We start from the raw sequence: 24,738 nt of genomic DNA, 5'->3' as shown, positions 1-24,738 counted from the left end.
GGAGGTGGAAGGAAACTGGCAGCCAATGCAACTCACAGAGCAAAATGTCTATGGAGGTTCTCAGTCATCCAGGTCATGGTTGTCCCAAAGGTGCTTTTTTCAAGAGGCAACTGGACTTTCTGGTTTTTCTTTGAAGACGTTTCACTTCTCATCCAAGAAGCTTCTTCAGCTCTGGTTCTTGGATGAGAAGCAAAACGTCCTCAAAGAAAAACCAGAAAGTTCAGTTGCCTCTTGAAAAAAGCACCTTTGGGTCACAGAGCAGAAGTTCTGAGAACAACACATAATTGCCCATGTTGCTGCATCATGCACCAGTTGAAACTTCCAAATCCTCTTCAAGGGCAGCCTCATATTGAACATATTGCAGTAGTCCAATCTGGAAGTGATTTAAGGTATGAGCACAGAGCTTTCCCAATTCAGAAATGGGTGCAACTGACATACAACATGAAGTTATACAAAAGCCTTCCCAGACATGAGTGTTGCCTATTCTTCAATCTAAGTCCAGGAGGACTCCCAGAGTGTGCCACCACATCAATCTGAAGCAGTATGACCACCACCCCCAATCCAAAGATGACATAGCCAGTGGTGGGATTCAGCCAGTTTGCACCACTTCAGACGAACTGGTTGTTAACTTTCTGAGCAGTTTGGTTACCTGATTGTTGGAAGAAATCATTAGGGCAGAGAACCAGTTGTTAAATTACTTGAATCCCACCACTGGACATAGCCCTAGAAGCAACAGGGCCTAAATCTAAAGCTGCTCAATTTTGCCAGGATTCAACTGAAGTCTGTTTTTCCCCTCCGGACCTCACAGCCTCCAAGCACTGAGATAAGATATCCATGGCATTGCTTAATTTATCAGCAGAAGAGATATATAATTGGGTATCATCATTTTCATTCATTGTCATGTGAAAGCCATATTTATTCAAAGTTTCCACCAATGTTTTTACCCTAACAGCAGACACACAGCTTGGCCTTTCCTCTTCTGTGTTTTATAGTTTTGTTTTGGATTTGTTTCTGTGGCTTCAGACTATCATTCCTTAGCTGTCTCTCTTGTTGCAATACCATCTGCTGCCCCTCCACCCCAAATGGAGTCAGATATGTTTCAATATTTAACTCCATGCATTCCAGCTGTCCCTGTCATACTGACTATTCACACTCTCAAGAAATCTAGACACATGCAAATGATGAGTTATTATATTACCCCTAAACAATTTTTGCAGAACCTGCCTGCCGATGATTGGCAAATAGTGCTGCAAAATTTTGGCTGCCTGATCAAAAGTCATCCGATTATAGAAAAGGCACGAGGAGCAGGAAAACATACATGCTCTCCCTCTGTTCTCATGTTTTCTCAAAGTCCTTCCACATGAAATGCCATATTTTAAAACTCAAAAACACATCTGCCTGACATCAGTTGTGCACATTGTCCAAGTTTCTTATATTGCCATTGGTAACATGCAAGCATTCTGGAGTTGTCCCAAAGGTGCTTTTTCAGGAGGCAACTGGACTCTTGTTTTTTCTTTTGAAGACGTTTTGCTTCTCATCTAAGAAGCTCCTTCAGCTCTGACTGGATGGTGGGGAATGGAAAGATTTATATTCCTTGCAGACAGCTGGTCATCTGCATCCTTTTAGAGGGTCGTTGAAGCACTTGGAGTTTTATCTGTGCCCACAGGGTCAGCTGAGTAGTGCTCCTGGTTCCTGTAGCTTTCAACAACCCTCTAAAACAGGGGGCCGGTTTTAGTCAAACTCAAGGCCCGGGGGCCGGATCTGATCCACAGGGCCACCCTGGGAACAGCCCACTTTTGCTGACCGAGCTCTCAGGCCACCACAGGCACCCCTGACAAGAGTGATATATAGCAGGCTATCCCCACCCCACCTCCCGAGGTCAATCACAACGCTGATGCGGCCCTCAGTGAAATCAAGTTTGACACCCCTGCTCTAAAAGGATGCAGATTGCTAGCTGTCTGCAAGAAATATACATCCTTCCATTCCCCACTATCCTGTCAAAGCTGAAGAAGCTTCTTGAATGAGAAGCAAAACGTCTTCAAAAGAAAAAAAAAACAAGCAAGTTCAGTTGTTTCCTGAAAAGGCACCTTTGGGACAACCATCACCTGAATGACTGAGAATCTCTACACATTCTAGAGTTGTATTTTTCCATGCCCCGGCATAAATTGGAATTCGTATCCAGAGATGTCTGCGTCGATAGCTTATTCTTTTTTTCCCCCACTTCACTTGCAGTGGCATGCCTTGTCGCGTGAAGAACAAGCAAAATATTACGAACTCGCTCGGAAAGAAAGGCAGCTACACATGCAACTGTATCCTGGCTGGTCTGCAAGAGACAACTACGTAAGCTTTGCATTTACATTGTCTCGATCTTGCTGTAAGGAAGACAACAGCAATCTGAATGTGGCCATGGAACAAAAGCTCATTCATTGCATTGGCATTTTGTTCAGTTGGAGGTCCATACATTTTTCTCTCTCTTTTTTACATGTCCAAATGGATTCCAAATGTTCTTGTTTGTTTGTTTGTTTGTTTTGGTCCAGCTTTGCAAAAAATGCAAATGCAAAATAGCAATTCAGTATTAAATCATTGTTTTGCCTGTCTTGGCGCAGGAATTTATGTCCTAAAACTGATCCCTGTTTTGACATGGGCTTATCCTATGGTTAATAAATACACATGACCATGATTGTTATTTGAATGATGTCCTACTGGAATTATCTTGGAATTGGCTTGGCCATGTGAAATGTGTGCGTGTGTGCAGTTGTCCTAAAGCAAACAAAAATGTAGTGTGCATTGAGTTGAGCAGCAATCCTTTTGGCTGTGGGATATCTGTTATTGTTAAAAAGAAACAAGTTAGCAGCAGTTTATCAAATTGTGAATTCTTCCCCTACCCCCCAAAAAAATAAGATTTTCACTCAGCAAATTATAACAATATTTCATTACAATTAAACAGTATGTCTTCCATTAACTTTGTAAATAGTTCTTTAAGAAAAATCCATACTTGCGATAACCAGAGACTTATTTATCTGAGAGTTAGTTAAGACAGGGCCTTGATAACTCTTAAATAAACAATTCAAAGAAGTGCCTAATCCCAGCCATAGTTCTGACTTTGAAAATATAGTCTCTCACACATTCATTAAGATTTCAATCGATAGTGGGATATATCCTTAATCTCATGTGCCTAGTTAATGCCAGATAAATAGACTTACTGCCTTAGTCAAATTCCATAAAGGAGCCAATGAGCTTCCGGACACAGTGAATCATCTTTGCCTAGTACCTACATTCATTTAACAAAGCAGTTTATGTGTCAGTCCATTTTGCGAACCTTATTCAGGTTTAATGAATTATGCTAAGATGGAAAGGGAAAAAAAGGATAACACCCTATCCAGCTATTGGAAATTAAGAGCATTAGTAGATATTTTGATTCTTAGCATGGGGGTTGTAAACTCCTTTAAGACTTCTCAGCAATACTTTTAGCAGCTTCTCAAATTAGACTCTATATATTGAGTTTGATTACTTTTCCCCCTCCTTAAATGTTCATGATACACACATTATTCCAATTCTATGTCTCACAAATAGCTTGTGAAGGATATTTTCTTCAGTGAAATGCCATATTGTAATTTTGAATGGATTCTCTCTCTCCCCTCACTCCCTTCAGTTTAAATACTGGTTATGAATGATGGATAAAACTTGACCTACTATGCAAAACGTAATTAGCAGAGGAATTTTGAGGTTATGGTGAAGTTTACTGGGGTTACTATGTATGAGGAAAACCCCATGCTTACTCCAGGGTGCTGATACAGATGTTGCAATCCAGCATTTCTTGCAGCATAAAGTTAAATAAATAGTACAGCTATTCTTCAATTCCCAGCAAGCAAATTCTTTTCCTCTTTCATATTTCCGGATCATTAAAAATGCTTTTTCTAGAATTTCTGTCACACTGGTCCTCCATTGAAGGGGATGTCTACTGCATCTGAAAAGGGGTTTGCAAGTAACTTTTGGTGAGATTGATGTGAACTCTATGACTGCCTGCCTCTTGTCAATCTGACAAGAATGGTGGAAATTAATACAAACGAAAAATAGATTATCTACAATGAAATAATTTAACATTCATCTTTGGGAATTATAGAAACAGAGAAACAACATAGAATATTTTAGGATTGCTTATATAGCAATAGCGCTTAGACTTATAAACTGCTTTATAATGCTTTACAGCCCTCTCTAAGCAGTTTACAGAACCAAAATATTGTCCCCAACAATTCGGGTCCTCATTTTACTGACCTCAGAAGGAAGGAAGACTGAGTCAGCCTCGAGCCGCTCAGAATCGGACTCCTGGAGTGAGTGAGTGAATGAGTTAGTCTGTAGTACTGCATTCTAACCACTGTGCCAGCACGATTCCGAACAATCTCTTTTCTTGTTATTTATTTCCTTATTACAAATAAAGACCTTTTTTCTTACTTTTTAAAGGGAAAGAAGAAAAAGAGGAAGAGAGAGAAGCTACAGGAGTCAACATCAGGTATATTTATGGGTAGATATTCATGTTAAATATTATTGGCTATGTTTTAAAGACCAAGCACATTGCTTCAAGATGTCAATTTCTCTTTATCAAGGACAATACATATTCTATTAATTATTTTTGATGTCACCACTATTGCCCTCATGCACTCAAGCTAAGAGTTTTAATCTCATTATAAAGGGATACTTGGAATGGAGCTCTGTGGTTTGTTTCAGCAATTGGAGAAGAAATTAATTTCCATTCTTTTGGATGTGAGTAAATGCTCAGAGATTGGAAAATAGTAATGGCATCAGTAGGTTTAGATTAACATGGTTGCTATAACTTCTTTGCCTAATCTATATCAATAAAGAGTGGGGAGAAAGCCTTGAATAGGTCAGCATGTCCTTTTTCGTGCATGGACAATCTTTGCTGAAGACTGTCCATGCCTGAGAAATTACTGAAAGACTGTCCATGAAAATTATAAAACTAACTACTATCAACTTATATAAGCAGTACCAATTCAAAATAATTAAGAAGCAATGACAAAAAGTCAAGTGCCTTTTATTATTTGGTACCATTAGGGACATGGTGGCTCAGTGGCTAAGAAGCTGAGCTTGTCAATCAGAAAGGTCGGCAGTTCAGCAGTTCGAATCCCTAGCACCGTGTAACAGAGTGAGCTCCCATTAGTTGTCACATTTTCTGCCAACCTAGCAGTTCAAAAGCACATAAAAATGCAAGTAGAAAAATAGGAACCACATTTGGTGGGACGGTAACAGTGCTCCATGCGCCTTTGCCATTTAGTCATGCTGACCACATGACCACAGAGACGTCTTTGGACAGCGCTGGCTCTTCGGCTTTGAAACACAGATGAGCACCACTCCCTAGAGTCAGAAATAATTAGCACATATGTATGAGGGGAACCTTTACCTTTATCATTGCTTGTATTCAGGAAACATTAATTGAGAAGCTGTTTTGTTTCCCGGTGCCGTAAATTTCATTTTAGCTTCATCAACCCACTACTGAGTTCCAGAAGGGTTAAGCCCCCTTTTGGGGGCTGTTAAGCAGAGGTTTTAGATCAACTTATTTCTTCATTGGAGAAGAGTCCATTGGAGCAGCTTATGAGCCTTGTAAATAAATCAATAAATCCCATGGATAAATTATGAATTAGTAAATTCGGAAAGCTAAACAGACCTGTAAAAGATTTAAATAGAAGAAGTATAGGAAATCCAGGGGTTTTATATTCTTCTAAGAAGACTCCATGACAAACTATTTCCATATTGTTGCCAGGAAAACTGCAGAATCAAGCACCATTCAAAGAAGACTTTATATTAACATACAGCACATTAAAAAAAATAGAAGTGGTTTAAAATCTTTCTGCTGAAAGCATCAGTGAGGTTTTCTCTTTAAAAAAAAATGGCTGGTATAAGAACCATAAAAGGCAGAGGAAATCAATCAGCAATGCATATTCTAGCATAAGACCTTTTATTTGGGGTATGCAAAAAAATTCTTCAGTGAAATTTGTTTAAAAAACCCAACAATCTCCTACAGGTACCGCCCCACGAATGACAGCTGCCTACATCTGAAGCATGGTAAGAATATTTATATATACATCAACAGATTTCCTAAATCTTTCCTACATTTAATATTTGGGAAAAAAATCAAGAAATTATAGCACACACAAATTTAATGTGCTACCCTCAAATGAATGTTCTTATGATTAATGGTTTTTATACCGGCTGTGTATTTTAGAGCCAATTCTTTTTCCTTTTATTATTTAATTTCATCATGCAAACTAACTATACCTCACTGACTAGCTGCAAGTCTGAAGCCCAATGACTTTAATAAGCAGTTAAACCATTTTGACTAGCATCATACTGCAAAAATCTTCACTAGAAACACGTTAAAACCAAACTGATTTCTTCTCAACATTATTTTATAATATTTATTGGCAGGAAAAAGAGCATTTTTATTCAAAATACTTATACATTGTAAGTAAAGAAAAACAGAACACCTAATATAATGTTTGTTATTTTCAGGGAGGTCTTATTATTTTTGAGGTTCAGGAGGTGGCTGCTGCTGTGTTGCAATCTTTTTGGGGAGGTCTTATTTTCAGGGAAACAGTGTGTGTGGTGTGTGTATACATGTTTATATGTGTGTGTGTGTGTGTGTGTGTGTGTGTGTGTGTGTGTTACAACCCCTGGTATGCCCAAATATGGGAGGGAGCTCACTACTCCCCCTTTCTGTCCTTCAGCTCATTACAGAAGACCATCCAGGCAGAAAACCATATTTTTATTTTTAATGTTGCCTTTGCTTTACAAATACAACACACACACACGCACATATTTTTTCGTAGATTTTCACGAGTGTAGGTATGCTGGTTTTGTTGTATTCGGGTCTTTTCCCGTGTAATCTCAATCTTACACGGGAAAAGACCCAAATACAACAAAACCAGCAGATAGATAGATAGATAGATAGATAGATAGATAGATAGATAGATAGATAGATAGATAGATGATAGATAGATATGCTGGTTTTATATATATTTTGCATTTATGAATGCTAGAAAAATACTTCAATATTTCAATTTGAGTTTAATCTTCCAACATTATGCTAAGAATTGTGGATAGTGAATTCCAATATCAAGCATGGAAATCAGGAAACTCGGGCAGTTCAAATAAATATAAGGGTTTATTGCAAACCTATGCTGTATACAAGAATCTGAACTACTAATGGTTTAAGCAAATTGATAATAGATAAGAGTCAATGGAATTGAAGGTGGGCTGGACTTAGATCTCTTGTGGGCGTGAAGGGACTCAAGACTGATGACACATTTGATCCTTCCTTTGGGTTCAGCCGGGTCATCTCCTACATCCAAATATGTATACAAAAAATAAAAATTCTTACATTTAATATTAACACGTAGTATCAAAATTTGAATATATCTAATATAACAACCATTTAAATCTGACACTGAAGTTATTTCAGTGGTACATTTACCAAATCTTGCTGTTCATAACCATTAACCAAATAATCACCTTCATTAATCTTCCATTCAAACACCTTCATTCATGATTAATCAAATAATATTTTTTCATTCACTATCAAAATTATAGTTATTGGGACGCTTAACCAGTCAATAAGCAGTAAAACATATTTTAATAGATATAAATTATTGATAAAGTGAAAATAACAAAGTCTAACTATGAATAAATATGTGCAAACTACTCTGCTTTTTACAAAGGTTGTTGGTTTTTTTTTAGTGTTTTCCTCACCTAATATGCTAAATTTGAAAAATAGCCCATTTTCAACCCTGGTGAAATTTCCTGAATTTTAAGATGCTCTCTGTTTTGGACAGTTCAAGCTGTTTCAGTTGCCTAAAAATATGGCTTTGTATTACAATAATAGTTATATAATTTATATTTTAATTATAGTGAAAGAGAGTCTTTAACAATCAAAGACACTTCCTACAACTGTTTTAAATTACAAGATAACTTGAATTTGGGTACAAAGAGTGATAATGCTCTTAACATAAATACTTGCATCATCACATTTTTCATCAAAAAGTTATGGTCATTAGTATATTGGGAGGGGTTTCTTGGAGGGTGGGGACTGCAGTAATAAATTGATCATCTTGTGCAAGGGTTAACAAATCAGACGTCTAGAAGTCAGTGAAGAAAACATTAAAACGTTCTCTTAGCACATCTGAATTCTTCCTGCTTCTCTTCCTGACTTGCTCAAAATAATAGAACTAGCACTGGCCAGTCCAACTACTTCACTGCAGAAATCCCCATTAAAGTACCCTTTTCAGATATACACCTTGCTTCTTCTTGAACACATCTAGTGAAGGAAATCCACCGTTTCTCTGGGCAATTAGTTCCAGTGTCAAACTGCTGTTATGCAGGATTTTTAAGCATTTAATTGAAATGTGCCTTCCAATAAAATAAATATATTGTTCTGTATCCTGTACTTATTTTTTTATTTAAGTTTTTTTTTATTTTTCAATTTTGAAATACGTACATTCCATCTTTCTTTAAGCAGTGTGTTATCTGGGCACAGATATTTCTGTGGGATATTCTTCCATAAATTATAATACATTGTACAGTTAAACCTTATAAATCTCTTCATTTCCTTCTTAACATGTCTTCTAACGTATCTTCTAACATATATATATCAGCACAAATACAACACACACACACATATATAGGCAACATTAAAAATAAATATATGGTTTTCTGCCTGTATGGTCTTCTGTAATGAGCCAAAGGACAGAAAAAGGGAGTAGTGAGCTCCCTCCCATATTTGGGCATACCAGGGGTTGTAACACAAATACATACATACATACATACATACATACATACATACATACATACATACATACATACATACTTACATCTATACATACATACATACATACATACATACATACATACATACATACATATATATATATATATATATATATATATATATATATATAAAATAACATTGAGTATAGTTATTTTCATCTTACTAATGCTAACAATTATCATTTTATTCTTTTCTCAGTCTTAATAACATTTTCTATACTTCTTTCTATCTTCTTTTATTTCCAGTTTTCTGTTTTATTCTCTAACTGTTGGTAAAACACCTCCTATATCGTATAATAATCAGATTGTTCTTTCTCCTTAATTGTCAATGTTAGTCCTGTATTCTAGAGTGGTGGAAAATAAGTCCTATTGCTTTTATATGTATGAACCTTTTTAAGTATTTGAAGAATGCTAAGATATGCCTCCTCAGTCTTCTGTTCTTGAGGCTAAACATTCCCAAATCCTCCTATCTTTCTTCACAGAACTTAGTGTCTAATCTTTGGATCATCCTCATTGCTCTTCTTTGAATCTGATGCAGTTTGTCTCAATCATTTTAAAATATGCCCAGTACTTAAATCTTTAAGATATTATTATACAAAGTACTATTATCAAATTACTATTCCCCATCCTATAACTATGCATTTGGTTTCTTTTTTCTAAGGAAATAATTGTCCATTAAGTTTCTATTGGTTTCCCTTTAAGTTTCCATTGGTTTCCATTATGTTTCCTTTATTCATTTCTTGAAGATCAAGATTCTTTTCCATTTTATTTCTGCCTTCTAGAATATTTTTATCCCATTCAATTTTGTGTCATATGCAAATCTGATAAGCATTCCCCCTTCTTCATCTAAGGCATTAATAAAAATTTGGAAATGTACAAAACTAGAGACTGAACCTTATGATACCCACTCAATACTTCATCCAGTGTGATGAGAAACTTTTAAGTACAATTTTTTTTGAGCCAACTGTGTATCCATTTAATTATCATACCCTCCAGCTCATACTTAATGAGCTTGCTAATCAGAATGTCACGGAGTATTTTATCAAATGTTTTTTCTGCAATCAAGATACCTTAACTCTACAATATTTCCACAATTTATTAGAGAAACTAATAAAAAAATGAGATAAAGTTAGTCTGGCGAAATTTGGCCTTGAGAAATATATGCGACTATTGTTTTTGAGGTGCTATAAAATGATCCTTTTATGATCTGGCCTACAATCATCCCTGATATTGATGTCAGAATGACTGTTCTGTAGTTTTCTGGATCCTCTTTCAAAGATGCAGGCAGGATTTTGCTCTACCAGTCTTCTGGGACTTCTTCCATTCTCCAAGATTTATTAAACATGAACAAGTTCATCTTCCCATACTTCAGGATGCAGTTCAGTACTCATTCAACTAATTCAAAATAAATAAGCATTGTCCAACCAAGTGCCAACTTGGCTCATTTTAAACCTTTGCTTTCCACATACAGCCACAGCCACAATTATTGGTTTACCGCCAGTTTTTTTTCGAAGAATCCCACTTCACCAGGAAATAAGATGAAACTAACACAAGTAAATGGCACCTATCATTCTAACATAGTATTTGTAGCATACCCTTTTGAAGCAATAACTCAAGAAAGTGCTTTCTGTAGCTCTGAATAATAATAATAATAATAATAATAATAATAATAATAATAATAATAATAATAATAATGATAATAATAATAATAATTTTATTATAATAATAAAAACAGACAAAATACTGGCGCATAACACGCCAGACATCACACTGGTTGAGAAAAATAAAGTTACAATCATAGACATCTCAATACCAGGGGATAGCAGGGTCGACGAGAAGGAACATGAAAAAATCGCGAAATACCAGGACCTAAAAATTGAAATTCAACAATTATGGCACAAACCAGCAGTGGTAATTCCAGTGGTATCGGCACACTGGGTGCTATTCCAAAAGCACTGGAATTACATTTAAAACAGTTAAAACTTGACAAAATCACCATCAGTCAAATGCAAAAAGCTGCACTGCTTGGATCTGCACGTATATTACGAAAATACGTTACGACTTCCTAGGCCCCTAGGTGGGGCCCGACTAGTAATCAATGCCAAATCCAGCGAAACAACTGGCCGCTGTGATACAATTTAATAATAATAATTAATAATAATAATAACAACAATAATAATGATAATAATAATACAACGAATCATGCTTTGCACCCTAAAAGTGATGTTGACCGATTATATCTACCAAGAACAGAAGGTGGTCGAGGACTTCTACAAGTAAAGCAGACTGTGGAAGAAGATAGACACAGCTTGAATGACTACATCCAAAAAAGTGAAGAACCAATGATTAAGGAAGTAAATAAAGAAGGCTTTCTGAAGACAACTAAGTCAAAAGCTGAATACAAGAAAGAAGTAATTGAGAAACGAGCTGAAAATTGGAAAAGCAAAGCTATGCTTGGCCAATACTTGAAAAGTATTGAAGGCAAAGCTGACCAAAAAGCTAACTTAATAATCAGAACGCCTTAATAATCTTCTGATTTCATTGTGCTTTGCACAGAGTCAAAGCACCCAATTCCAAAGCCAACATAGTAACCTCATAATGCCCCTTCCATGTTTCACAATAGGAATGTTTAAAAGCATAGTTTTTTTCTTCTGTGAACATAGAGTTGCTGTGATTTACCAAAAACCTTTAATTTTGTTTCAACTATCCAAGAGACATTGTCCCAGAAGAACGAGATGCATTTTAGTAACTGCAGGCTCATTTTTTTTAAAAAATGTCTGTCTTTCAGAAGTTCAGGGGTGCAACTTGCAGTTGTATCTTGATCATGGAGGTCAACCAAGATGCATTATGAATTTCCTTCTTTCCTTCTTTCGTCAACATTCAGGTTATCTTTCCATTCAGTCTGGGGGTCAATTTTCTTCCCAGGCTTGTTTTTGGCCTCCTGACTCTTCCATGCATCCTGTTTTCACCCTCCCCATTCCCCAGAAGCACTTTGCAGGCCAAAAATGGGACATGTGGAGGGGAAAGTGCTTCTGGGGGCCTTCTGGGGAGGGCAAAATGGGATGCGCAGAGACCCAAAACTATTTTTCTTGTTTTCTCCTCTATATCTAGGTGCGTCTTTTAGTGTCTTCTAGTCGGAAAAAATACGGCACTTACATCTGTTTCAACTTCTTTCATGGCAAATTGGAATTCTTTGAGGAAAAGTTGGGGGATACCAATACTTTGGGCTATGTCTGTACATTTCTACTGTTTTAGGCATGTCCTTGATGACATGTCCCCTCTTCCTATCTCTGTGCTTTATTTCTTTCCAGAATTTTACTTTTCGGTAGCCACATTTGCTGCTTCTGCTGTCCTTTTCTAGTTCTCATAAGAACATTTTCCACTTGAATGTTATCATTTACAGATTGTTTTTTACTTACATTTAGTGACCATCCAAAGTTATAACAGCACTGGGAAAAGTGATTGAGGACCATTTTTCACACTTATGACCATTGTATCAGCCCAATGGTTACATGATCAAAATTCAGATGCTTAGCAACCGACTCAAATTTATGATGGTTGCAGTGTCCCAGGGGAGTCATGTGGTCATCTTTTGCAGCCTTCTGACAAGCAAAGTCAATGGGGAAGCCAGATTCACCTAGCAACCATGTTACTAATATAGCAAGTGCAGTGATTCACTTGAGAACTGTGGCAAAAAAGGCCATAAAATGGGGCTAAGCTCACTTAACAAATGATTCACTTAGCAAGAAATTTTGGGCTCAATTGTGGTCGTAAGTCAATGACTATATGTAATAGTTTTAGGAGCTCTCTTTTTCCCCATAAATTTTTCCCACCAGAGAATTATACTACCCAGTGGTGGGATTCAATGTTTTTTACTACCAGTTCTGTGGCCGTGGCTTTGTGGGCGTAGTAGGGGAAGGATACTGCAAAATCCCCATTCCCTTCCCTTCAAAATGTCCGCTACCGGTTTTCCAGAACCTATCAGAACTAGCTGATTACCACCTCTGATACAACCTTTATTAAAACCCACTTTTTAAAACACAAGATGTCAAAAATATTCAATGAACCATGTAGCTTTTTTAAAAGTTTAAAATCAAGAACTCCATCACTTTCTACCAATATTCCTGTTGACCCCCACTTTTTATTCATAAGTCTTCTCTTTGCCTTTTTCCCATTTCCCAGAGCTGCCCATTTCCTTGCATGCAAAATATCTAAATGCCATGAAGTCTGCAAATCTTGGAAGCGGGATAAATTGTATGCAAAGTAGAGACAAGTTAATTAGTCTAATTTTTATAATCCTTTTCACAGAATTTGGATAACTTGGCACTCTGTATGTTATCACTTGCTACAAGCAGAAAAAGAAAAAGACCAAGAAGTTTCCATTCTTTTAAAATAAGGTCTGTAGGACACATCCAGCAAAACATTAGCAGAAGCTGTCTTAAGTCAGGGTGAGGTAGATTTTAGGCTTTAAACATCTTTAAATATAACTGCAAGCTTGTAAACATAGTCTCATCCCATAAAATTGTATTCAGTTCTAAAACGGGAGCTTTCACATATGACCTTTCCCAAATATTTTCCCCAATCCTACTTGACCTTAGAAATCTAATTTAGGAAGGTAAAATGGTTTGGTTTTGCTGATATCTGTGACCATATAAATATACATAAAAACAATACAATAAATAAACCAAACTGATTTTTGGAATCTTTGCAGAATATGTTCCTTGGCATTTGGGCCTTTTAGCTATTATTGTCTTTCCCTGTCCTTAATATTAAAAACAAGAAAAAACTGTGGAATGTAAATACATGAACCAAGCTACAGATTCTTCTTACTCCATAACATTAGCGTGCAAGTGGCAGGAGAATCAGGATAAGTAAAAGAATGCATCAAACAATACATGAATAAGCTGCAACAAGAAGAAGAGATAACTGCTAGTTTAAGCCAAACTCCAGTGAAATCTCACTTTCCCCAATTTCACTGCTAGCGTTCCAATTTTCCTTGTGATTTATAACATGTGTAAATTTGCCTGATGATGTAATCAAATAAATAATGTAAATCCTTGCTATGCTGTCCTCTTCAGCTCAATGGACATTTCTGGTTAAGAAAATAGAGTAAAGTAAGATGAGATTTCACTGTATTCATGGTGTTAAAAGCCTCTTTGGGCATTTTATTTCAGGACTTAAATTAAAAATTGCCTGATTAACAGGATTTAGGCCAAGTAGGGAAACATTTTCTGATGCATTCAAGAAAAAATCTCCTTCTAACCAGCCATTACTTTGTGTGAAAATCCCACCAGATATTTCAAGATCTGCCTGTCATTTCTTGAATATATCCAGTTTACTACTGTGGCAAGCAAGATGCTGCATTGTGAAGCATTTACATTTAATTTAATTTCCAACTGGTCCTTTCTATTTAAGGATGGAAATGGCCGTGCTGTTAACCAGAAATGTTCCAATATTATTGAACTATATGTGGGTATGAAGCCGAGGGTACACAATGTGAAATACATTTTCCACCCTGCTTCGAAACTTTTGATTAAACATAAAATAAAGAAAGAGGAATTGAAGATATATGGAAAAGTAGAAATACTTAATGCCCCTTTCATAGTGTAAAGTGACTATGACAGTGCATCAAGTTTGGTCTAGTGACGTGATGGCAAACCTATGGCATACGTGCCACAGGTGACACACAGAGCCCTCTCTACTGGCATGCAAGCCGCTAGCCCAGCTCAGACCCACCATGCATGCGCGTGCGCCTCCCACCGGCCAGCTGATTTTCAGGACTTTGCCATGCATGCGGAGGGTAGCACATGCTGGAGATGTGTGCACAGGGCGTGGGGAGCACAGGGGGTGCAGTGCCCCCTACGGCCCGTTTTTGATTCCAGGAGGCTGCAGAGAGGCTGCAGGGAGTCCTACTAGGGTTATCCGTTATCAGCTGCCCTTGGAGTCAAACATCAGAGAGGCAGACGAATAGCTGGACCCTGTTCCCAGTGTGCACATGCACAGACGGGACAGCTAAGAAACAAGGGTCAACTTGGGAGTAAAGCCACTGGTGGACGATGAATGGCCCTTCCCATAGGGAATAAAAGAGAAGCGAAAGGGGAGGGGTGTTGGCAGGAGACAATTAGTTCATCCCTGCATTCTTGCCAAGTATTGCAGTGTCTGAAAGATATCTGCCTGGCCACTCTCCAAGCCTGATAAAGGTCGGTAATTGTGAACTATCTTGAAAGCCTATGGGGCGGGACTTTGCTAGAGAGGAATTCACTGTAAATTAAATAAAAGGGGTTTATCAGAACGAGAACTCAGCTTGGTGTTGCTGGAGAAGCCTAGGTTCAGAACAGAAAGGAGATAAGTGCTTGCACGAGATATTGAGCACAGCATTTTTCCAAATGTTTCTCTCTTCCCTTTTATTGTACACTCTATCCATATTTATGTTGACTATTAGCTCATTGTATTCCTTCTGTACTGCTATTTTTATTTAAAGCAGTTTTAGAGATCCTGTCCACATATCTAATTGCACGACTTTAACTTCCTCAAGAAAAAAGAAACAATCAGGTAAGGGTAGTTGATGATCTGTTCAGATAGTGTATTACACAACATGCAATACAGACGTATGGAGCTTATATAAGGGAAAAGATAAATCACAGTGATAAATCAACATTTCTCCCAGGCTACAAAGGAATATATGGTGAGGATGCCAAGAGGTACTGGAGCCAGTCAGCATTGCATATTTTTGGGATGGTAGCAGGGAATTTAATTGACACTCTAAAAAGCCATTGAACCAAACAAGTCTGCTGTACTTTTATTCTTTTATTTAGTTTACACAAGTTGACATCTTACCTGATTTATACGTTTGTAACTATTTTTATTACTATTCTTATTTTTTAATAAGAAAACATTATGTAACGGTAACAAATTATTTAAATTTAAGCTGGAATTTAGACCCCAAGCATAAAATGATACATTCAACATAATGTACTTGTTCAAAATTGAAACTTTTTTTAATCTCCTTTTTAGAAACAACAAGGAAATTGGTTTTGGTTTTTTAGAACAAGTTATGAAAATGTCCATAAGCATAAAAGGAGTAGCCTCTAGATGAGATGGGCAGCACATACATCAAATGAATAACTAAACAAATTATTTCCAGTAATTTGTACTAAAATTACTGCTTTCTCCCCAAGCATCCCAAATTCAGGTTTACCGAATTTCCTTAACTGAAAAACTAAATGAATACTCTACTGTTCTGAGTCAACAGTAGGTTTAAACTAGTATGTTTTAGCATGCTTGTTCATGTTTATTTAGTGAAGAAAGTAACATCGCAAGAAGATGGAGCTATTATATTGTTTAATACTGTATATTAGATTGTAAACTAGGTTGTAACCCTAGAGAGAGCCTGGTTTTTCTTGTTTGTCTATAGTTGAGTGACATCTGCTGGAGGAATCAGGGAAATGAACTTATGATTTAGAATCCATTTTTTTCCTGGTTCAAGTTTTGCCACCAAAATAAACATTACTATTATAAAAGCTTTACTGACAATGCCAATTCTTTCCTAAGTTGGTGCTTTCAAAATATGTTGGGGAAAGTTGTGAGAGTCTATATTATGGATACTTTACTAAGTAGTGTTGACCTGAGTATTGTAGATTGGGGCACATGTAATCCATACTGAAGTTGCACCAAAAATGGACTGCAGGATCCTATATGATGAGTTGGTCACCGAGACACATAGAGAAAGAAGTTTCCTGAGGGCTCCAGCACAAGTCCAAAAACTAGGAAGACTAAATCTCTGATCCAGGTGATGGATTCTGATTGAATCCTGCAACATCATACTGTGACAGGTATATTTGCCTTCATTTGTGCAAAAATGGACTGTTAATGATTCTATAGGAATGTAGTGGCTAAGTTGCTGTGCTTGTTGATCAGAAGGTCAGCCGTTCAGCGATTTGAATCCCTAGGGCCGCATAACAGGTTGAGCTCCCGTTACTTGTCCCAGCTTCTACTAAACCAGCAGTTCGAAAGCATGTAAAAAATGCAAGTAGAAAAATAGGGATCACTTTGGTGGGGAGGTAAAAGCTCTTTGTGCACCTTTATCATTTAGTCATGCCGGCTACATGACCACGGAGAACGTCTTCTGACAGCATTGGCTCTTTGGCTTAGAAATTGAGATGAGCACTGCCCCCTAGAGCTGGAAAAAAAATAGCATGCCAGTGTGGGAAACCTTTACCTAATGATTCTATATTTCTGGGGTGGGGGGAATGGAATCTACAGTTGAAGCTAAGTGCAATAGCCATTGTTGATGGATGCTTGGATCCTTTGCCTTCCATAGCTCTGACAGATTCCAGACTTCCAAATGTCTATCATGTCTTGGGGAAAGTATACATTCATTTTCTAGCACAGGCTGCTGCTATGGCTTTCTAGATGTTACACAACTCCCAACATTACTCACATCAGCCAAAGTGGCCAGGGTGATGTAGAGATGAAATTTACCAATTAACTGGAAAGACATGGGTTCTTAAATTGTCAAGAATGTTGCCTTCAGGATTGTTATCAATAATGGGAGATAATTTTCCCATTGGTGCAGGATAAAGTATGTGAAGGACACTACTCTCTCTATTGGTGCTTGGATGCTGCTTCAAAAAGCAAGTTCTATACAATTTTTGAAACTGGTTAATTTTTAAAAAAGCAAGAAGTCTACCAGACTAATGAAATGGCACTTTATAATTTAGCTCCATTATTAACATTAAAGGGACACGAAAATTCTGCCTCTCTCAAAATTACCATGAAAAAATATATATGATGGTATCAGTAAAACTTTTGATTTGTGGCCCAGTCCATATTACAAGAGAATTACCAGGCATGAAGGATCGGGATCATGCATAAGTTCAGAAGATTTATTGCTCAAGACTACATACAAAAATCTAGTCAACCAATATGCAATACCAAATTGGCATCAGGTAACGGTTAACAGAGTTCAAGGGGAGTTGGACTTGAATCATTTGTGGAAGCATAACAACTATAGGCTGATGACTCACTTCACTCCACCCTCCAGCTCTGCCTACTCTTCTCCTACATGAACACTGATATAGTACACAAATACAGGGGAAGGCTAAGAACCTCCCTAGGGGAGCAAACAAGTAAGCAAGATGGAACAGACTATCTCTATGAATAAAGTAAATGTTAGAACTACTAACAGATCAAAATATCTTACTTGAATTGTTTGCTACTTAATGAATTTGCTACATTGCATGTTAATGTGGGATTTTTTTTAGAGAGAGGTTATTTCAGTGAACACTAAGTACTTGTTATCACAAGAAAAAGTGTAATATATAACAGTACATCATTAATTATAACAGCCCAAGATTTATCAAATTGCTGCCTCATCTAATTACAATTGCCCCTGCAAGGTTAACATTAAATTAATTTATTTTTAGGTTACTCCCAGGTAACAGGGCTTTTATTGTGCAAGAAACGGTACAGTCACAGAATTATATACCTGGGGCCCAGGTGGTATGGTTTTTATTACCTTCCTGTGGTTTTTCATATTTTTTTTCTCCTCTCCTTCCCTCCCCTCCCTCCTCTTTTTTGCTATTGAAAATTTATTATAGAGGCAAACATTTTAAAATTTCACAAGTCTTCCTTATGAAAACAGCCTAGAGCTTGACAGAAATCTAAGGCCAAATAAAAGGATCCATTTCATTTATTTATTGCAATTAGTTTATTATTTGTTGCATCTAATTAATTTTATTGCATTTATTAGATGCATACTGTTATATGTTGCTAAATTATTATGCTGACCTTAAATTTTGAGTTCAGTTTTATGTTTCATGGTAAAGTTCTCAAAGGAAAGGAACAAAAAATATTGTAGCTTAGAAAGGTGCGGTACAAGAAAAAACAATGTTGCAAACAGACAATCTAACATAACTTAGATACTGGTTTTTGTTTTCTTAAAATAATTTTTGCAAATTATTTTGCAAAATAGACTCTGTGAGAAACTGTCTGTAAGCTAAAGTTAGAACACAAGCAGATTTGAAGTAGAATTTTATATTAAACATACATTGCATTAAGTACATATTAAGCACACTGTAATTATTTCGTGGTAAAGAGAGCTGTAGAACAAATTGCCTGAGGAAATGTTGGAACCCAAGAGTCAAATGAACGAACATTTTCTCAGGTGGTTTAAATCATGAGACCCTGGCATGAGAGAGACTGGTGTTGATTTGCTTCCCTGTCCCTTTTAGCTTGAGGTCAGCCATTAAAGTTATCCTTCGTCTATATATTTATTCATGAATAAACCCAACCAAAACAACTTTTTTTAAAAAAGTATTCTTTTGTGTCAAATATATTTTTGCTTGCTCTAGTCCTTTTCAAATTGTACAGTATAGAAAAGGACAAAACCTTATTGGGAGTTTCTTGGGAGGTGGGGGGGGGAGATTAAAATCCAGCCTCTGATCTCTGCATGCCACAAGTCTTCAATTATGCACTCTTCTTGCTGCCAAAATTTCACTGCTATCTTTCAACTGTGGAGTCTTTAAAAAAACACACACACACCCAACAACTGAGGAACAGTTCCGTATTTCTCTGCTCCAGTCACAGAGCTGCACTCCAGCGCAAATGGCAGAGACGACAGATCTAGTTTTGTGGCTGAGGCTCAAGGCTTCACATATGCTAAAATGTGACTCGGAGCGCTTTGCTTTGAAGCCTAGCCACAGCCAGGGAGCTGTAATTGCTGTCTTTGATTGCACCGACTTCACTTGCGGGTTAGGCTTTGCTTGGGCTTGCCTGGGTTGGCTAAACTTCAGCTGCAGCCCTCCAGTGGAGCCTTAGATGTGGGAAATCTTCCGTCTCTGTAGCACATACCTGTGGTTTCTTGAAAGAAATCCTGGCATGACCTGTTTCATATCTGCTAGGAAACTCCATTATGTTCCTTTAAGGCTCCAATCGGTTTATCGGTAGGAAATGGAAAGGATCTCCAGTTATGGTTGGATTTTTAGCTAGCAGTTGCAGGAAGCAATGTTGTTGCTGCTATCATTTTTTGGAGGTGAAGGACTTCAATTCTCAGACTTAAACAAGACAACTCTATAGGCTGCAGAATTTATGCTTAAAGAAGTAAATAGCGGAGACATACAATTAAAATTTGGTGGTAAGGTAAAGGTTAAGGTTCCCCTCACACATATGTGCTAGTCTTTCCCAACTCTACGGGGCGGTGCTCATCTCTGTTTCAAAGCCGAACAGCCAGTCTCCCTGATCATGTGGCCGGCATAACTAAATGCCAAAGGCGCATGGAACGCTGTTACCTTCCCAACAAAGATGGTTCCTATTTTTCTACTTGCATTTTTACATGCTTTCGAACTGCTAGGTTGGCAGAAGCTGGGACGAGTAGCGGGAGCTCACTCCATTACGTGGCACTAGGGATTCGAACCACCGAACTGCCAAACCTTTCTGATCGACAAACACAGCGCCTTAGCCACTGAGCCACCACATCCTTGTTTGGCAGTACCCTCTTATAAAAATTATCACTCACATTTTCAGATGTATGAAAATGGGATCCATTAAGAATAACAGGGATGCTTGGAAAGAAAATCACAGCTACTGTCAACGTCAATCCTATTTCTGAAAAGGGATGGAGAAAGACTGGACATTATTCTAATCTCCCCACTTCAAAGAAAGGTGTCTGGAAAGAGAAAGGGTGTGGGTTTGAGGGGATGGGACCCCATCTCAACAGAAGAGCATTTCATTTCCTACAGCAAGGAATACTTTCCCAGCTCTAACGGAGAATTGCTCTGAATTGCTCTGCTTGTGCCGTGAACTGCTGGCCTGGTGCCTAAAGGCTATTCTTCAACAGGAAACAGAATGTTTTAATGTAAGACTGAAAGGAAAACCTTCCCAGGAAGAGCAACCTGGACCAAACCTTTGAAAATCTGGGATGAAAAGGCCTAAAATAAATATAAATCTGCAGGGTTTCTCTCTTTCCAGTGGTTTTTTTGCTTTTTTGCTTGGCCTCTTCTCTGTCCTCCTTGAAAAAGAAAGTCCTTCATGGTTCCCTTTGATCCCCTTCTTGGGCATTTTTTTTAAAGACAGAAATTGATGTGGCTTTTTAAAATAGTTATTATAAGATAATTTTACGATGAAATTAGAATTGGGTGAGTCAGATCCACATCGCTGCAGTTGAATGGGTGGTTTTCTACTCTAGAGGACACTGGGGTCTGCTTTTTCAAAGAGTTAGGAAGATTTAATGTAGTAAAAAAATAGTAAAATAAAATAAAACCTCTGCAAAATAACCTTTGTGCATTGATCATGTATATATTCATTCATTCATGGTGGTGAATGTGCGTAAGGTGAATGTATCCTGCAACCTTAAAAGCATGATTTGTTTAGGGTTTGTGTTCTTGAACAATTATTTTCCCGATATATTTATAGTAATATGCTTTTCCACTTCCTCATCTGGAAGGTGTTTAGTAACCTAGAGTAAAAATGTAATGTGAATGGATTTAGTAAACACATTCATGTTAACATCGTATTCATGTTAGTATGATACCCTGCTTCTCTGAAAATAAGACCTCCCCGGATAATAAGCCCAAGAGAGCTTTTGAGCGCATGTGCTAAAATAAGCCCTCTCCTGAAAATAAGCCCTCCCCGAAAATATTGCAATACAGCAGCAGCCATGAGGTGACCATGCTCGCCGCCTCCTGCACCTCAAAAATAATCAGACCTCTCCGAAAATAAGGCCAAGTGCTTATTTCAGAGTCAAAAGAAAATAACACCCTGTCTTAATTTTGGGGAAACACAGTATCCTAAAACTAAAGTGTTTGGTATTGGGTTTGGACACGAATTTGAAAGATCAGCTAGTGACTGTATCTAAATTATTTGGCTAAGAGCTCTAACTTTTATGTAACTAAACTACCTACAATCATATTTATGTAAAAACATGTAGCTATTCATTCAGGCAAAAGCATAATAGATCCTTGGTATATTATTGGAGCCTTTTATTGGGAGTATCATCCATCATAAATGTTTTAATTTGGATTCCTGCATTGGGTAGGTAGTTGCATTTTATAATCAAAATTATCCCTTCTAACTGTTCAGTGATTTAAAATGTTTTTCCCCCTTACCGATGTGTCCAAATTCAGGGATCTGGTGATTTGCATTAGGATCATGAACTAGAATTTACCATCATTACTACAGTATTTCTTAGGAGGGACTATGTTGAATTTTTACTTTAAAAAATTACATTTACTTAGAATTCAGGGGAGTGTGATATTAGTTCATAGTTTATAGAGGTTTACTTTTGAACCAACATTGTCTTCTATTGAATACCTCATTCTGTATATTGTTAACGTTAAGCATTATACACAATATATATTTGCTTTGGGATCTAGAGTTTCTAACACTTTTGTTCAGAACTTTGTATGTCAGATTGAATTCTAATTTGTTCCATATATTGGAAGTTGTCATTGGACAATATCTAGATGCATCTTTTGTATAAAGCAGAGTAACTGCCTCCATAAGGCTTATCAAAATTATAAGAACAAATATGCAGGTGTCTTCCAGATCTTATCTGGCCAATGTAACCAATGGTGAGGCAAGTTGACAGTTGCAGTCCAGAGGGTAAGAAAGGAATCAGGTTGCCTAGTCTTGCTCTATCCCAGTCTTCCGCATGTTGGACCCCCTTCAGATGCATGGATTTCAACTCTTAGAATTTCTAAGCCGGTATGATAATGCGTAGATTGTGAAGGTACTACCTACATAGTAAGAGTATAATTAAACCAATGAATAATAAATAGTAATGTACCTTGATGTGCAATTCTAAAAAATGCTTACTGTATTGTTCTCTGCAGGTGGGAAGCGACACACATTCTCAACCTGCAAGACAAAGGCAGCGACATCAGGGCCTCTTCTTGAAATGGAAGCTTGTTAAAATCTCCATGGATGTCCTTCATTTTAAACAGGCATATAAGGTGTATGTCTAAGGGTGTCAAATTTTACCCTGGTGTCCCTGCTAAAGACATTGAATCATAAAGACAATCACTGCCACGTCCACCATCACAGAATTCCGAGTCCAACTCAAAAAGGAGAGCCAAGAGTAGCATTTCAGATCTTCCCCCTTTTTATCTCCAGTCCGCCTTATACTCCTCCATTTGTATCTTCTATGTTGTCAGTGCTGAGTCAGCAACAAAATAGTTCCTCTGAATTTGTTTTGCTTTAGTCAAAAGAAGGCGGCGGCAAGAGTGCTGGCTTTCATCTTGCCCGTTCACACTGAAGGAACCAAAACGTAATTTCTTGAGGAAGACATTATTCAGTTTATTTAATGGTGCAAGAGGATGAATCTTGGTGTTTCAGGTTCTAAAAAGATAAACTTGAATGCTTCTATACTTTAGTTATTGCCTTGGTGTACATTTTTATTGACTTTGAGGTTTTAAAGAAGCATTGAAATCTCCTCCCCGGCGTTTTCATTTTCAGAAAAGGTTTTTAAATAATAGTAGATTTCTTTTTTTTCCTGTTGGAGAAGAACAAAGCATTTGGAGGATAAAGCCCTTTTGTTTTTTGAATTAACTATTTGTAACATATGAAATCATTGTATATGTACACTAAACATGTGACCCACTTCATCTCTTTATATGTATAAAAGACACATACCTTATTGGATCTGATTTCAGTAAACTCTCCTACTCACCTATCTGAATTTCCTTGGTTTGTTTTTTTTTTAAAGCCCAGCACTTGGATTATTATTACTTCGAATGTTCTGTACTTGTATCTGTTTCTGTTAACCTGTTTAGTGGGATTTTATGCCAGTTGTTGAAATGAACATTGATGTACCCAAGTTTTTTTTGTTTAAGGCCTAGCCTTTGCCAAAAAAAAAAAAGAGAGAAGACAACCAATATATATTTTGTCATTCCAATTTGAGTTAATGTGCTGAGCATTTTTGTTGTTGTTTTCATGGTTTTTTTAAAATAAAAGCTTTGTAATAAAACTACAAAATACTTATTTTCTCGGCTCGGTTAAAGTTAAGTTTGGTTCACTTTGTTTCATGAGGCAGTTTCAGTGGAAGCAGATGAAGATAATTTAGCGGTGCGTCTGCTCTTTGAAAATATGTATGTCCACATAGCAGGAAAAAACACTCAATCCAATGGTTTTATTGATGAAAATTATCCTGCTCAATTGAAAGGAGCCCCCCCCCCCCTTCCCATGTCTGCTTATATGAGACACACCTAAGCAAAAAGGGGGAAAATGTGATGGAAGATTTAGAGCAAAATAACTCTGACCGTAAACTCAATCATTCTTAAAAGGCTCGTGGTAACTTGAGTAATTGAAGACTGCCTTTTTTCATGCATGGAAAGGTCATGGAAGTTCTACCAGACATGGTGTGCCTTTATGCCTTTGTTTAAAATAGATCCAACTTGTAAGTTCTGTATTCTTACTCCATTATATGGTGGTCAGTTCTGTGTCACTAGGTAACTTTCACTTTTAAATAATAAGTTAACCAGACTTCTAGGATTCTCTTGCATATTACCAAGCATTTACATATTACCTATTTTTTCAGGGGCTTTCTGGGAGATTATAGAGCAGGGGTCTCAAACTTGATTTCATTGAGGCTGCATCAGGGTTTTGTTTGACCTCAGGGGGCCAGGGTGGGCATGGCCAGCTCGACGTCACTCATGTCAAGGGTGCCACCGGTGGCCCAAGAGCTCTGTTTTTGGCTGTTTTTGGCTGTGACAGTCTCCTGCAACCCTCTGCCACAAAACTGGAGCTCGGGGGGAGCTCCTTCTTCGCTATTTCCAGGGTGGCCCTGCAGGCCAGATCTAAGCACTTTGCAGGCTGGATTCAGCTAGCAGGCCTTGAGTTTGACACCCCCATTATAGAGCAGTGTTTCTTAACCTTAGATCTATGGAGATTCTCAATCATCCAGGACAT

At 37.4% G+C, this 24,738-nt stretch overlaps 1 protein-coding gene across 8 annotated transcripts in view; it reads left to right on the top strand.

Annotated features, from left to right (window-relative positions):
• The window catches only part of LEF1 (lymphoid enhancer binding factor 1), a 113,213-nt gene extending 89,414 nt beyond the window's left edge, over positions 1-23,799 (top strand). For 5 of the 8 annotated variants that reach the window (XM_081959096.1, XM_081959100.1, XM_081959094.1 and 2 more), the window contains 3 exons: positions 2,233-2,340; positions 4,462-4,510; positions 22,665-23,799. In XM_081959096.1, coding sequence (XP_081815222.1) covers positions 2,233-2,340; positions 4,462-4,510; positions 22,665-22,744 — 237 coding nt within the window. In that variant the 3' untranslated portion in view covers positions 22,745-23,799. Of the gene's footprint in view, positions 1-2,232; positions 2,341-4,461; positions 4,523-6,037; positions 6,079-22,664 lie in introns of all 8 variants that reach the window. The other 3 variants (XM_081959101.1, XM_081959099.1, XM_081959098.1) reach the window with 2 other exon arrangements.
• Positions 23,800-24,738: the final 939 nt, after the last annotated feature.

The sequence above is a fragment of the Natrix helvetica genome, assembly GCF_964273705.1.
Source record: "Natrix helvetica genome assembly, chromosome: 7".
In the NCBI taxonomy this organism is placed as follows: Eukaryota; Metazoa; Chordata; class Lepidosauria; order Squamata; family Natricidae; genus Natrix; species Natrix helvetica.
This window is presented reverse-complemented; position numbering and strand designations above follow the sequence as displayed.